The sequence below is a fragment of the Hemitrygon akajei genome, chromosome 26, assembly GCF_048418815.1.
Source record: "Hemitrygon akajei chromosome 26, sHemAka1.3, whole genome shotgun sequence".
Taxonomy (NCBI): Eukaryota; Metazoa; Chordata; class Chondrichthyes; order Myliobatiformes; family Dasyatidae; genus Hemitrygon; species Hemitrygon akajei.
In genome coordinates this window covers 45,625,222-45,640,689 of record NC_133149.1, presented here as the reverse complement: position 1 = coordinate 45,640,689, position 15,468 = coordinate 45,625,222, and the positions used below count along the sequence as shown (strand labels likewise).

Here is a 15,468-nt window from a genome sequence, read left to right as displayed (position 1 = left end):
AACCTCATCCCAACTGTGAAGCATGGTGGAAGGAGCATCATGGTTTGGAGCTGCTTTGCTGCCTCAGGGCCTGGACAGCTTGCAATCATTGAGGGAACAATGAATTCAAAATTGTATCAAGACATTTTACAGGAGAATATCAGGGTAGCAGTCCGTCACCTGAAGCTTAATAGATGTTGGACAATGATCCGAAGGACAAGAGTAAATCAACAACAGAATAGCTTAAAAAGAAAAAAAATTGTGTTTTGTAATGGCCAAGTCAAAGTCCTTACCTTAATCCTATAGGAGTGTTGTGGAAGGACCTGAAGCAAGCAGTTCATGCAAGGAAGCCCACCAACATCCCAGAGTTGAAGCAGTCTTGTAAGGAGGAATGGCCTAAAATTCCTCCAAGCTGATGTGCAGGACTGATCAACAGTTGCTGAAAACGTTTGGTTGAAGTTATTGCTGTACAAGGGGGTCACACCAGTTACTGAGAGCAAAGGTTCACATACTTTTTTCCAATAAATACATGTAATATTGGATTGTATTTCTCAATAAATAAATGAACAAGTATAATTTTTTGTGTTATTTATCTAATTAGGTTCTCTTTATCTATATTTAGGACTTACATGAAGACCTGATCACATTTTAAGTCATATTATCGAGAGATAGAAAAAATTCCACAGGTTTCACAAACTTTCTAGCACCACTGTATTTGAATGCATGCAGTATATGGAATAAGGAAAGATGATCTTGTAGTGCAGTTTGAGATTGGCAGGCATGACACTGTGGGATCTCCAAGCCATGGCTGAAAGAAAATTATAGCTGGGAGTTTAATATCTAAGGATACACATTGTATTAAAAGGACAGGCAGGTAGGCAGAGGGGCTGGTATCACTCTGTTGATAAAAAATGAAATCAAATCATTAGTAAGAGGTGACATAGGGTCGGAAGATGTAAAACCCTTGTTGGTAAAGTACTAAGGTAGGTGGCGTTTTGGATAATGAAGTAGGTTTTCAAAGTTTGCAGAGAGATTTAGGCCAGTTAGAAGAGTGGGCTGAACGATGGCAGATGGAGTTTAATGCTGGTAAGTGTGAGGTGCTACATTTTGGTAGGAATAATCCAAATAGGACATACATGGTAAATGGTAGGGCATTGAAGAATGCAGTAGAACAGAGTGATCTAGGAATAATGGTGCATAGTTCCCTGAAGGTGGAATCTCATGTGGATAGGGTGGTGAAGAAAGCTTTTGGTATGTTGGCCTTTATAAATCAGAGCATTGAGTATAGGAGTAAACACGAGGAAATCTGCAGATGCTGGAAATTCAAACAACAACACACACAAAATGCTGGTGGAACACAGCAGGCCAGGCAGCATCTATAGGGAGAAGCGCTGTCGACGTTTCGGCCGAGACCCTTCGTCAGGACTAACCGAAAGGAAAGATAGTAAGAGATTTGAAAGTAGTGGGGGGAGGGGAAATGCGAAATGATAGGAGAAGACCGGAGGGGGTGGGATGAAGCTAAGAGCTGGAAAGGTGATTGGCGAAAGTGATACAGAGCTGGAGAAGGGAAAGGATCATGGGACGGGAGGCCTCAGGAGAAAGAAAGGGGGGGGGGGGAGCACCAGAGGGAGATGGAGATCAGGCAAACAACTAAATATATCAGGGATGGGGTAAGAAGGGGAGGAAGGGCATTAACGGAAGTTAGAGAAGTCAATGTTCATGCCATCAGGTTGGAGGCTATCCAGCCGGAATATAACGTGTTGTTCCTCCAACCTGAGTTTGGATTCATTTTGACAATAGAGGAGGCCATGGATAGACATATCAGAATGGGAATGGAACATAGAATTAAAATGTGTGGCCACTGAGAGATCCTGCTTTTTCTGGCGGACTGAGCGTAGGTGTTCAGTGAAACGGTCTCCCAGTCTGCGTCGGGTCTCACCAATATATAAAAGGCCACACCGGGAACACCGGACGCAGTATACCACACCAGCCGACTCACAGGTGAAGTGTCGCCTCACCTGGAAGGACTGACTGGGGCCCTGAATGGTGGTGAGGGAGGAAGTGTAAGGGCAGGTGTAGCACTTGTTCCGTTTACTCTCACCAATATATAAAAGGCTACACCGGGAGCACCGGAGTATAGGTGTTGGGATGTAATGTTAAAATTGTACAAGGCATTGGTAAGGCCGAATTCGGAGTATTGTGTACAGTTCTGGTCACCGAATTGTAGGAAAGATGTCAACAAAATAGAGAGAGTACAGAGAAGATTTACTAGAATGTTACCTGGGTTTCAGCACCCAAGTTACAGGGAAGGGTTGAACAAGTTAGGTCTTTATTCTTTGGAGCGTGGAAGGTTGATGGGGGGACTTGATAGAGGTATTTAAAATTATGAGGGGGATAGATAGAGTTGACGTGGATAGGCTTTTTCCATTGAGAGTAGGGGAGATTCAAATAAGAGGACATGAGTTGAGAGTTAGGGGGCAAAAGTTTAAGGGTAACACGAGGGGGAATTTCTTTACTCAGAGAGTGATAGCTGTGTGGAACGAGCTTCCAGTAGAAGTGGTAGAGGCAGGTTTGGTATTGTCATTGAAAGTAAAATTGGATAGGTATATGGATAGGAAAGGAATGGAGGGTTATGGGCTGAGTGCGGGTCAGTGGGACTAGGTGAGAGTAAGCGTTCGGCACGGACTAGAAGGGCCGAGATGGCCTGTTTCCGTGCTGTAATTGTTATATGGTTAAAGTTAAGAAACTGCAAGAGTAAAAAGACCCTGACGGAAGTTATATATAACCCCCCGAATAGCAGCCAAGTTGTGGGATATAACTTGCAAAGAGAAATGGGGCATGTAACAAGGGTAATGATATGATCGTCATGGGGGATTTCAATATGCAAGTAGTTTTGGGAAAATCAGGTTGGTGCTAGAGAGAGAATTTGTAGAATGATGGATTTTTAGAATAACCTGTGGTTGAGCCAATTAGGGGAAAGGCAATTATGGATTGGGTGCTGTGTAATGAACCAGATTTGATGAAGGAGCTTTAAGGTAAAGGAACCCTGGGCAGAAAGTGATCATAATTTGACAGAAATAACCCTATAGTTTGAGAGGGAGAAGCTAAAGTCAGATGTATCAGGATTACATGATGATTTGAAGGCACTGGTCAGACCACACATTGAGTATTGTGAGCAATTTTGGCTCCCTCATTTTAGAAAAGATGTACTGGCATTCTAGAGGGTTCAGAGGAGGTTCATGAAAATGATTCTGGGAATGAAAGGGTTAACACATGAGAAGCGTTTGATGTCTGTAGGCCTGTACTCTCTGGAATTTAGAAGAAGGTGGGGGGAGATCTCTTTGAAACCTATTGAATATTGGAAGTCCTATGTAGGTAGAGTGAATGTGGAGAGGATGTTTGCTATAGTGGGTGAGTCAAGAGAGCACAACCTCAGAACAGAAGGATGTCCCTTTGTAGAACAGAGTTGCGAAGAAATTTCTTTAGCCAGAGGGTGGTGAATCTGTGGACTTCATTGCCCACAGGTGGCTGTAGAGGCCAAGTCATTGAGTATTTTTAAAGCAGAGGTTGATGGGGTCTTGTTTAGTCAGGGTGTCAAAGGTTACAGGAAGAAGGCTGGAAAATGGGACTGAGTGGGATAATAAATCAGCCATGAAGGAATGGTGGAGCTGACTCGATGAGCCGAGTAACCTAGTTCTACTCCTGTGTCTGATGGTTTTATAATCTTACAGAACAGAAGTCCTCAGACACATCTAGTCTGTGCCAAACTATTAATCTGTCTCATCCTATCGACCTGCACCCGGACCACAGCCTTCCATATTCTTCTCATCTGCGTACTTATCCAAATTTCTCTTAAATGCTGAAATCAAACCTGCATCCACCACTTCTGCTGGCTGCTTGTTCCATACTCTCACCACTCTCTGAGTGAAGAAGTTCTTCCTCATTTTCCACTTAAACATTTTACCTTTCACCCATAATCTATGACCTGTAGTTCAAGTCTCACCAAACCTCAGTCCTGAAGAATACTCTTGGCCTGAAATGTCGACTGTTTACTCTTTTCCATTGCTGCTGCCAGGCCTGCAGAGTTCCTCCAGCATTTTGTGTGTCCTGTTTTGGATTTCCAGCATCTGTAGATTTTCTCGTATCCGTGGTAAAAGCCTACTTGCAATTACCCTATCTTTCATTTCCTCTCACAGTTGAAAGATATACTGGTTGGTCGTTGTAAGGCTAGGATTAAATTGAAGGATTGCTGAGTGGCATGGGTCGAAGGGCCGGAAGGGCCTACCCTGTGCTGTATCCCAATAAATAAATAATAATTAATTTTGTATACCTTTATCTATTCTCCCTTCATTCTCCTCTGCTCCAGGGAATTAAATCCTCATCTATTCACCCTTTCCCTATAACTCAGGTCCTCAAGTCCTGGCAACTCCTTTGTAAATTTTCTCTGCACTCTTTTAATCTTATTGATATTTTTCTTCTTGTTAGGTGACCAGAACTGCACACAATACTCCAAATTAGGCCTCACCAACATGAGGTCTAATGAGGGATCATTGTTCCATTCTTTGGTGATGGATTGTGTAGAGCTGCAATAGAAAGTTGACAAGCAATCTCTTTAACTCCATTCTATAGTGTACTGTACTCTTATTATGAATATGAGTACATCAAATAATCCATTATGTAACTGTGCATTAATGGATTTAATTTCAATCAGTTAATGTAGATTTTTGCCATTGAGTTTTTCTTGCTAGTCTGGTCATGCTGATCAATTGTTTAGTCTGTTGATGTACTTAGTGTATAGGTGCGAATGTTTTAAATATCAGCTGAGAAATTTCCAGTAAGCACACTTAAATACTTAATTGCAACCAATATGATGAGCAGTGAAAATATTATACCCTCCTCAGAAGAAATTTGGTTTTAGAAATGTTAACATGAAAACAAATCAGAAAGTTCACATGAAGACAGCTTGCTTTGTTCAAAAGAACGCAGAAAGAAAATACTTCTCACCTGCTGTTTTAGATGCTTGGCTACTGACTATTTTTCACTGTCCTATTAATAACAACTGACCAACCATTATGGAATTTATTTTCAGCTGCAGAGAATCTGTTTCTAATCCATGCCACTCAATAAGATTAAACTTTAAGCAAAGAGAACACAGATACAGAACAAAGGCCTGGAAATTCTATCTCATCGCACAAGGATTTTATATGATAAAGTATTTTTAGAAAGTGATTGTGTGCTTTGTACACTAATAGGACAATTTGGAAGTTAGATGCAAGTCATTTATATAAAAAGTACAATATGCAAAAACTGCTGGACATGTGTATTGACATAAAATGGTGTGTATTTTGGAGACATTTACAAGAAAATATACTGGGCAGACAAGGCTTACAAATAATTTCACTCACTGCAACAATTCAAAATAAATTTCAATTGAAAATTGAAGTTTGCTTTGACTTTTATTTAAATAGTTGAACTTTATATGGCCATGTGATGGGGATTCCTTGATGCCCATATCTTCCATATATGTTTTGTCAGAGATTGTTTATACTTCTCCGTTTGTTGCTGATGTTCATGGCCCGAAACCACGTAATATCTCTCCAGCTCCTTTGCATAACACCTGAACAATCCATCTGATATCTCCCTCATCAAATCTTTCAGGGTCTGTTATTTTTTCATTCTTTTCTTTTCATTTGACCATCACTAATAGGATCATAGACACAAGACCGTCTTGATCCTTTCCCAGGCTTCCAAATGCTCACTAACTCTTTCTCCTCTACAGTGTGGTCCTGTTCTTCCACTCCACAGGTTCCCCCCCCCCCCCCACTTTCTAACCTCCTCACCAATTCCCCCAGCATCTTCCCAGCCAATTCATTTCTTCCATGATCTTCACAAATCTGCACTGATAGGAGTTTGCATGAGAAATTTTGTGCCCATTTTCTCAAACAAGCCTTGTGTGCATAAAGTTTTAGAGAGCCTCCATCCTAGTTTAGTAAACGTTTTTATTCACAGTACTGCTTCTAGACCATGATATCTCCACTTGACAATGTTTTTGTCAGCTTTTTTTTTGACTAATATATTTGACCTTCAGTATGTAATGCATTCTATTGATACATTATTTAAAATGCAAACTTTAGATTAATTTGTTGAGCTGAAAGAACAATCTGGTAGTTTGTTGACATAGCCCAGTTCAGCTTCCAAATTTTTGTTCAGTAGTTGCTTTTGCTTAATCGGAGTGATGAATAACAATATTCATTTAAAGAATTAGATATTCTGTTCCAGGCATGTCTTTGTTTTCCTTCTCTAATGTAGTTCAGTGCTTTTTACTAATTGTCACACCTTTGTGGATCTGTTCATTATTGATTTAACTTGTTTTCATTGGTGTTCTGAATGTATGTGTAGATCAGAATAATAACTTGTCCTGATTGCTATCTAGTGTCCTTCCTCATCTGATAAATCAGTACTCCTCTGTGTTGAACAACACTTGGAAGAAACATTGAAAGTAGCAGAGCACAGAATAATCTCCGCATAAGGGACTTGTACTTTCGCCACCACTGAGTGAGTTTGTTGAGTCCCGAAACACATACCAACCAGACCAGATCCATGTCAGATGGTGAGCAAACTAACATGAGGTATAAATCCACTGAACAATAAATGGCAGATTGCCAGAGTTCTCTGTCCTGGGCCAGTCTTTCCCTCCTCTCCCAGGGATGAGGTCTTCAGAGCTTCTATTGGTGTTTCTGTAGCTCTGGGTGGGTTTTGAGAGGATAGGGTTGTTAACCCCATGCCCAACCCTCCTCCTTTTATAGCCAGACTTGGGACCATCCATGGAAGTCCCCTATTATAAATATCCTATGTGTTATCTTTAACCAGAAACTCTCCTGGAACAGTTGAGTGAGTGCTATGTCTACAAGGACAGGTCGCAAGCTGGGTATCCCACAGTGAGTGAATCTCCAATGTGACTCACCCATGAGTGACTGAACAATGCCATCCCACTATCTGTAGGGCAAATCAAGAATGTGATGTAATAGTCTCCACTTGTCTGGCTTAGGGAGCTCAATGCTATCCAGGACAAAGTGACCTACTGGTTTGACGATCATTCCTTCCAGCACCAGCAGGCTGTGGCTGAAATGTATACTATCTACAAAATGTATTGCAGACACATGCTTAGGATACTCTGATATAACCGTTTGTACATGCAGCCTCTTCAAATAGGAAAGTCAAGGACATAAGGCATGTGGGACTAGCACCACCTGCATACCCATTAACCCTACTTAGAAATACGTAGCTGTTCCTTCATTGTTGCTGGGTATGAATTGATTATTTTCTACCCAACAGCACTGTGCAAATACTTAAGTAATTCAAGAAGTACTTGTACCTTTACTTCTCAAGTGCAATTTGGCATGAACAGTAAACGTTGAACTTGTGTCCCAAAAGATGAAGCTATTATTGTAAATACCAGGGATTAGCATAAAGTGATGCAACTTTTATGTATAAAGATAACACACACAGAAACACAGTTTATTTATGTAAACAGGCCCTGCCTTGTTCTCTTGCTACCAGGAAGGAGGTACAGGAGCCTGAAGGCACACACTGAACAATTCAGGAACGGCTTCTTGCCCTCTGCTATCAGTTTCTGAATGGACATTGAACCCTTGGACACTACCTCACTACTTTTTTATTTCTACTTTTGCACTACTTATTTAATTTAACTATATATATATTTACTGTACTTCACACTTTTTCTATTATTATGTATTGCATTGACCTGCTGCTGCAAAGACAACAAATTTCACGACATATGCTGGTGATATTAATTCTGCTTAATTTATATTTCAGACTTTGGATTTAGTAACATTTTTACACCAGGACAGTTACTGAAAACATGGTGTGGGAGTCCACCATATGCAGCTCCTGAACTGTTTGAAGGAAAAGAATATGATGGCCCCAAAGTGGATATATGGGTGAGTTTTAAAGACAGTTTTCATATATATTAGTTTGCTCTTTGACAAAACTGTTATAGACCATAGAACCATAGAACACTACAGCACAGTACAGGCCCTTCAGCCCTCCATGTTGTGCCGACCCATATAATCCTTAAAAAAAGTACTAAACCCACACTACCCCATAACCCTCCATTTTTCTTTCATCCATGTGCCTGTCCAAGAGGCTCTTAAATACCCCTAAGGTTTTAGCCTCCACCACCATCCCTGGCAAGTCATTCCAGGCACTCACAACCCTCTATGTAAAAAAACTTACCCCTGATGTCTCCCCTAAACTTCCCTCCCTTAATTTTGTACATGTGCCCTCTGGTGTTTGCATTGTTTTATGTTTTCATTATTAATGTAACTTTTTTTTATTGTTTATGCCTTGAGAAGTTTGTGTATTATTTCATTGTCTACTGAAAGATGCTATGTAAACAAAGAGCAAAAATATTCCTCTCTACTGCTGGAAAAATTGAGGTGATTAATATAAACTTTGCAGTTAATTGCTGTTTTTTCATATGTTGCCATGAGAAATTTTTCTCCACCCTCACTTGCTGTCCCCGTTTTTTTTTCATATTTGGCACAGTGTGAGATAAAACAGCTTTTATATTTTGTGCAAGGAAGTAAGAACATCAAATTGCAATTAATAAAATCTTTCTTCTGAATATACTACCAAAGTTTTGCTGATTCTCTAAGGTAATACAGCATGAGAATGGACCCTTTGGCCCAACTGGTCCACACCAATCAAGGTGCCCATCTCAGCTTTTTCCATTTGCTTGTGTTCGGCCCATATCCCCCTTGACCTTTCCTATCCATGTACGTATCCAAATGCTTTTTAAATGTTGTTATTTGTATCTGTTCAACTACTTTCTCTGGCAACTCATTCCATATATGGATCACCCTCTGTGCGTAGAAGTTACCCCTCTGGTCCTATTTGCATCTTTCCCATTCATCTTAAACCTATCCTCTGTAGTTTTTGGTTCCCTTTACTTGGAAAAAAGATTGTTTGCATTCCGCCTAACTGTATCCCTTATGATTTTACACACCACTATTCTATGGTTTTGGAATGCTACTTGGATATGATACAGTTCCTTTCAACTGAGAGAATCCAGTCTATGAGGAAAGGTCAGATTATTCAGGTGTGAACCACAAAGAGCAGTGGAAATGTGGGATTCCTTCACCTAGAAAGAAGTTGATATGAAAGTTCCAGGACTAAAATTGCGAAATTTTCATTGGGTTAGAAGATAAAGGAATACAGATTAATGTTGAGGCACAAATCAGAGAAGATCAAATCCAAAGGGCAGAACAAGTACATGGGGCTGAATGGGTTTTTCTTGTTCCAATAAATGGCTAACACAGTAGAAGTCTTGTATGTGAAAGGAAGATTTTAATGGGATGTGTTTCTTTTAATGTGCTCGTTAAATGAGGGTTATTTGTGAACACATCATCACAACGCAAGGATTGGGATCAGCCAGGATGAATTTCTTAGAAACCTGTTTTGTATCAATTTTAAATAATTTTGATGCTGCTTTAATGTAGAGTCAGTTCCAGCTAATTAATTATTGAGATCCATCACAACACAACAGACATGTATCACAGAGAGTGAGTTAGGCTGTTGGTGATAATAACTTCCTGGAATATTCAAAGATTGGAAAATGGCTTTGAATTGAATAATGACCTTTTGCAACTCTTTCTGAACAACCCAATGCATTTTAAAGCTAGTATAATGTGAAATGTGACAGCCAATTTGTGCATAACAAGCTCCCAGGGAATTTTAGCGTATCGGAGTAAGACTGATTAAAGTGTTGCTGAGGATTCTGCAATGTTTGCAGGTTCACACCAGATATTAACAGCAGTGGAGAAAGAAAGAACAAAAGAATAGTTAAGTACAACGTATAATTTATGGTAGCATGATTGATCTTACTCTATATACTTTTTCTTTCAGAGTTTGGGGGTGGTGCTATATGTGCTGGTATGTGGGGCCCTGCCATTTGATGGCAACACACTGCAAAACCTGCGGGCCAGGGTACTAAGTGGCAAATTTCGAATTCCATTCTTTATGTCTACAGGTAAGAAAAGTTGTTTTGCACTATTAGGTGAAAGAAAAAAAATGGTCTTAAAATATTCATGGAATTCTGAGATATATATTTTATGAGCAAAGCTAGTTATTTAGGTTTTGATACAATTTTTTATTCTGTATGGCAACAAATAGTAGCCACGAAGTGGGTTTAAGATTGCAAAGAGAGCTGGAAAAGGCATGTAATAAGGGTAATGACACAATTGTAATAGGGGACTTCAATATGCAAGGGGATTGGGGAAAATCGGGTTGGTGTCGGATTGCAAGTGAGGGAGTTTGTTGAATGCCTGCGAGATGGCTTTTTGAAGCCACTTGTGCTTGAGCCTACTCAGGGAAAGGCTATCTTAGACTGGATGTTGTGCAATAACTTAGTTATTAAGGAGCTTAATGTAAAGGAACCCTTAGGAAGTAGTGATCATAATATGATTAAATTCATATTGCAGTTTGAGAGGGAGAAGCATAAGTCACATGTATCAGTATCACAGTGGAATAAAAGGAATTACAGAAGCATGAGAGAGGAGCTTTCCCAGGCGGATTGGAGGAGGATACTAGTGAGGATGACAGCAGAGCAGAGGTAGTGGAAGTTTCTTGGAATAGTTCACAAGGCACAGGATAGAAATGCCCTACAGAAGAAGTAGTTCTCAAATGGCTGGAGTAGGCAACTGTGGCTGATGAGGGAAGTTGAGGATTGCATTAAAGCCAAGAAAAGGGCATATAAAGTAGCAAAAGTGAGTGGGATGATTGGGAAGCTTTCAAAATCCAAGCCATAAGGGAAAAGATGAAATATGAGGGCAAACTAGCCAGTAATATAAAGCAGGATACCAAAAGTTTTTTTTCAGTTATATAAAGAGTAAAAGGGAGGTGAGAATTGATAATAGACCACTGGAAAATGATGCTGGTGATGCAGTAATGGGGGACAAAAATATTCCTCTCTACTGCTGGAAAAATTTAATGCAGATGAACTTAATGAGTATTTTGCATTAGTCTTCACTGTGGAAGGCACTAGCAGTGGGCCAGAGGTCCATGAGTGTCAGGGAGCAGGAGTGAGTGCCATTGCTATTACAAAGGAAAAAGTGCAAGGCAAACTGAAAGGTTTTAAGGTGGATAAGTCACCAGGACCAGTTGGACTACATCCCAGAATCCTGAGAGATGTTGCTGAAGAGATAACGGATGTATTGGTCATGATCTTTCAAGAATCACTTGATTCTGGCACGGACCCGGAGGACTGGAAGACTATAAATGCCACTCCATTCTTTAAGAAGGGTGGAAGGCAAAAGAAAGGTAATTATAGGCCAATTAGCCTAACCCCATGGTTGGGAAAGTGCTGGAGTCTGTTATTAAGGATGATGTTTTGGGTACTTGGAGACTACTGATAAAATAAGTCAAAGTCAGCATGGTTTCTGTAAAGGGAAATCTTGTCTGACAAACCTGTTAGAGTTCTTCAAGGAAGTAACAAGCAGGGTGGACAAAGGAAAGGCAGTGGATGCCATTTACTTAGATTTTCAGAAGGCATTTGATAAGGTGCCTCACATGAGGCTGCTTAACAAGATAAAATCCCATGGTGTTACAGGAAAGATACTGGCATGGATAGAAGAATGGCTGACAGGCAGGAGGCAGCGAGTGGGAATAAAAGGGGTCTTTTCTGGTTGGCTGCCAGTGACTAGTGCTGTTCCTCAGGGGTCATTATTGGGACCGCTACTTTTCACATTGCGTGTCAATGATTTGCATAATGGAATTAAAGGCTTTGTGGCAAAGCTTGCAACTGATACGAAGATAGGTGGAGGGGTAGGTAGTGCTGAGGAAGCAATGCGATTGCAGCAGGACTTAGACAAATTGGAAGAATGGGCAAAAAAAAGTGGCAGATGGAATACAGAGTTGGGAAATTTATGATAATGCATTTTGGTTGAAGGAACCATAGTGTGGACTATTATCTAAATGAGGAGAAGGTTCAAACATCAGAGGTACAGAGGGACTTAGGAACCCTCATGCAAGACTCCCAGAAGGTTAATTTACAGGTTGAAACATAGAAACCATACAACACAATACTAGGCCCTTCGGTCCACAATGCTGTGCCGAACATGTATTTACTTTAGAAATTACCTCGGGTTACCCATAGCCCTCTATTTTTCTAAGCTCCATGTACCTATCCAGGAATCTCTTCAAAGATCCTATTGTATCCTCCTCCACCACAGTCACAGTCACAGGCAGCCCATTCCATGCACTCACCACTCTCTGTGTAAAAAAAAAACTTATCCCTGACATCCCCTCTGTACCTACTTCCAAGCATCTTAAAACTGTGCCCTTTCATGTTAGCCATATCAGCCCTGGGAAAAAGCCTCTGACTATCCACACGATCAATGCCTCTCATCATCTCATACTTCTCTATCAGGTCACCTCTCATCCTCCATTATTCCAAGGAGCAAAGACCAAGAAAAGGTCAAGTCTGTCATGAAGAAGGCAAATGCAATGTTGGCATTTATTCCAAGGATTACAGAATATAAAAACAAGGAGATAATACTAAAGCTTTATAAGACACTAGTCAGGCTGCACTTGGAGTACTGTCGACAGTTTTGGGCCCTGTATCTCGGAAAGGATGTGTTGTCATTGGAGTGAGTCCAGTGGAAGTGTCAAGAGGATGATTCCAGGAATGTAGAGGTTAACATATGAGGAGTGTTTGGCAGCTTTGGGCCTGTACTCACTGGAATGCGTGGAGACCTCATTGAAACCTACTGAATGTTGAAAGCACAAGATGGGGTGGATGTGGAGAGGATGTTTCCAATGGTGGGGGTATCCAGAACTAGAGGGCACAGCCTCAAAATTGAGGGGCAAACTTTTAGAACAGAGGTAAGGAGGAATTTTTTTATCCAGAGAATAGTGAATCTGTGGAGTGCTCTGCCACAGTCTGCAGTGTAGTCCAAGACGGTGGGTATATTTAAGGCAGAAGTTGATAGTTTCCTGATTGGTCAGGGCATTAAAGGATATGGCGAGAAGGCAGGTTTACGGGGTTGAGTGGGATTCGGTATCAGCCATGATGGAATGGCAGAGCAGACTCGATGGGCTGAATGGTTTAATTCTGCTACTGTGTCTTATAGTCTATATTAAGCAAGCATTGGTTAGTATAATTTGATCTCTGTTTTGACTTTAAACTAAATCCCTTTGTAGTTCCTACAGATGGAAAGAATAGATGTCGATTCTTAGGATATGCTTGCCTTTTACAGTTTAAAGAGAGCCACCTTTATTCTTGATGGAAATGCAATCAACTAACTAAATTGGAACTTCTGTATGTTAGAGAATTTTGAAAGTTACTTTGATTTAAAGTACCATAAAACCATAGAACACATACAGCACAGTACAGGCCCTTCAGCTCTCCATGTTGTGCCGACCCATATAATCCTTAAAAAAAAAAGTACTAAACCCACACTACCCCATAACCTTCCATTTTTCGTTCATCCATGTGCCTGTCTCTTAAATATCCCTAATGTTTTAGCCTCCACCACCATCCCTGGCAAGTCATTCCAGGCACTCACAACCCTCTGTGTAAAAAAAAAACACTTACCCCTGATGTCTCCCCTAAACTTCCCTCCCTTAATTTTGTACATATGCCCTCTGGTGTTTGCTATTGGTGCCCTGGGAAACAGGTACTGACTATCCACCCTATCTATGCCTCTCATAATCTTGTAGACCTCTATCAAGTCCCCTGTCATTCTTCTACGCTCCAAAGAGAAAAGTCCCAGCTCTGCTAACCTTGCTTCATATGACTTGTTCTCCAATCCAGGCAACATCCTGGTAAATCTCCTCTGCAACCTCTCCATAGCTTCCACATCCTTCCTATAATGAAGTGACCAGAATTGAACACAATACTCTTTTAGTGCGGTCTCACCAGAGATTTGTAGAGTTGCAACATGACCTCTCTACTCTTGAACTCAATCCCCCTGTTAATGAAGCCTAGCATCCCAGAGGCCTTCTTAACTACCCTATCAACCTGTGCAGTGACCTTGAGGGATGTATGGATTTGAACCCCAAGGTCCTTTGTTCATCCACACTCTTAAGTAATTGACCATTAATCCTGTACTCAGTCTTCTGGTTTGTCCTTCCAAAATGCATCACCTCACACTTGTCCGGATTGAACTCCATCTACCATTTTTCTGCCCAACTCTGCAGCCTGTCTATATCCTCTTGTAACCTTCGACCACCGACAGCTCCATCCACGACTCCTCCAATCTTCGTGTCATCTGCAAACTTACTCACCCATCCTTCCGCCTACACATCCAGGTCATTTATAAAAATCACAAATAGCAGGGGTCCCAGGACAGATCCCTGCGGCACTCCACTAGTCACCGACCTCCAGGCAGAATACTTTCCTTCCACAACTACCCTCTGCTTTCTTCCTTTAAGCCAATTTTTTATCCAAACAGCCAAGGTTCCACTTATCCCATGCCTCATGACTTTCTGGATGAGTCTCTCATGAGGGACCTTGTCAAATGCTTTGCTAAAGTCCATGTAGACCACATCCACTGCCCTACTATCTTCAATTTCTTTTGTTACCTCTTCAAAAAACTCAATCAGGCTCGTGAGGCACGATCTTCTCTTCACAAAGTCATGTTGACTATCCATGAGTAGACTGTACTTCTCCAAATGCTCATAGATCCTATCCTTAAGAATCCTTTCCAGTAGTTTGCATACCACTGATGTAAGACTCACTGGTCTATAGTTCCCAGGTTTCTCCCTATTACCTTTTTTAAACAAGGGAACTACATTTGCCATTCTCCAGTCCTCCGGCACTTCCCCTGCAGCCAAAGAGGATTCAAAGATCATGGCTAATGCTCCTGCGATCTCTTCTCTCAATTCCCACAACAACCTGGGGTGTATCATATCCGGCCCTGGGGATTTATCAATCTTAATGTTTTTAAGAAGATCCAGCACTTCTTCCTTAATCTCCACATTGTCCAGCACACAGGCCCGCTCTACTTCAACCTCATCCTGATCAAGATCCTTTTCACTTGTGAATACTGAAGCAAAGTATTCATTTAGGACCTCCCCAACCTCCTCCGCCTCCAGGCACATGTTGCCCTCCTTATCCTTTAGCGGTCCCACCTTCGTTCTCGTCATCTTCCTATTCTTCACATACGCATAGAACACCTTGGGGTTCTCCTTAATCCTACATGCCAAGGCCTTCTCATGTCTCCTTTGAGCTCTCCTAAGTCCTTTCTTTATCTCCTTCCTGGCTACCCTATATTTCTCATGAACTCTTCCAACTTCCTGCTTCTTATATCTAACATATGTTTCCTTTTTCCTCTTGATGAGTTGCCTCACGTTTTGTCAGCCACGGTTCCCTTTTCCTACCATTTTTTCCTTGCCTCAGTGGGACAAACCTATCCTGAACCCAGCTCAAGTGGTCCCTAAATTTCTCCCACATTACTTCTGTGCTTT

General features: G+C 41.1%; 1 protein-coding gene across 4 annotated transcripts in view; it reads left to right on the top strand.

The window, feature by feature from the left end:
• Positions 1–15,468, top strand: part of sik3 (SIK family kinase 3) — a 344,954-nt gene that overhangs the window by 220,484 nt on the left and 109,002 nt on the right. For all 4 annotated transcript variants that reach the window (XM_073030105.1, XM_073030106.1, XM_073030104.1 and 1 more), the window contains exons 5-6: positions 7,816–7,940; positions 9,907–10,030. In XM_073030105.1, coding sequence (XP_072886206.1) covers positions 7,816–7,940; positions 9,907–10,030 — 249 coding nt within the window. The remainder of the gene's footprint in view (positions 1–7,815; positions 7,941–9,906; positions 10,031–15,468) is intronic.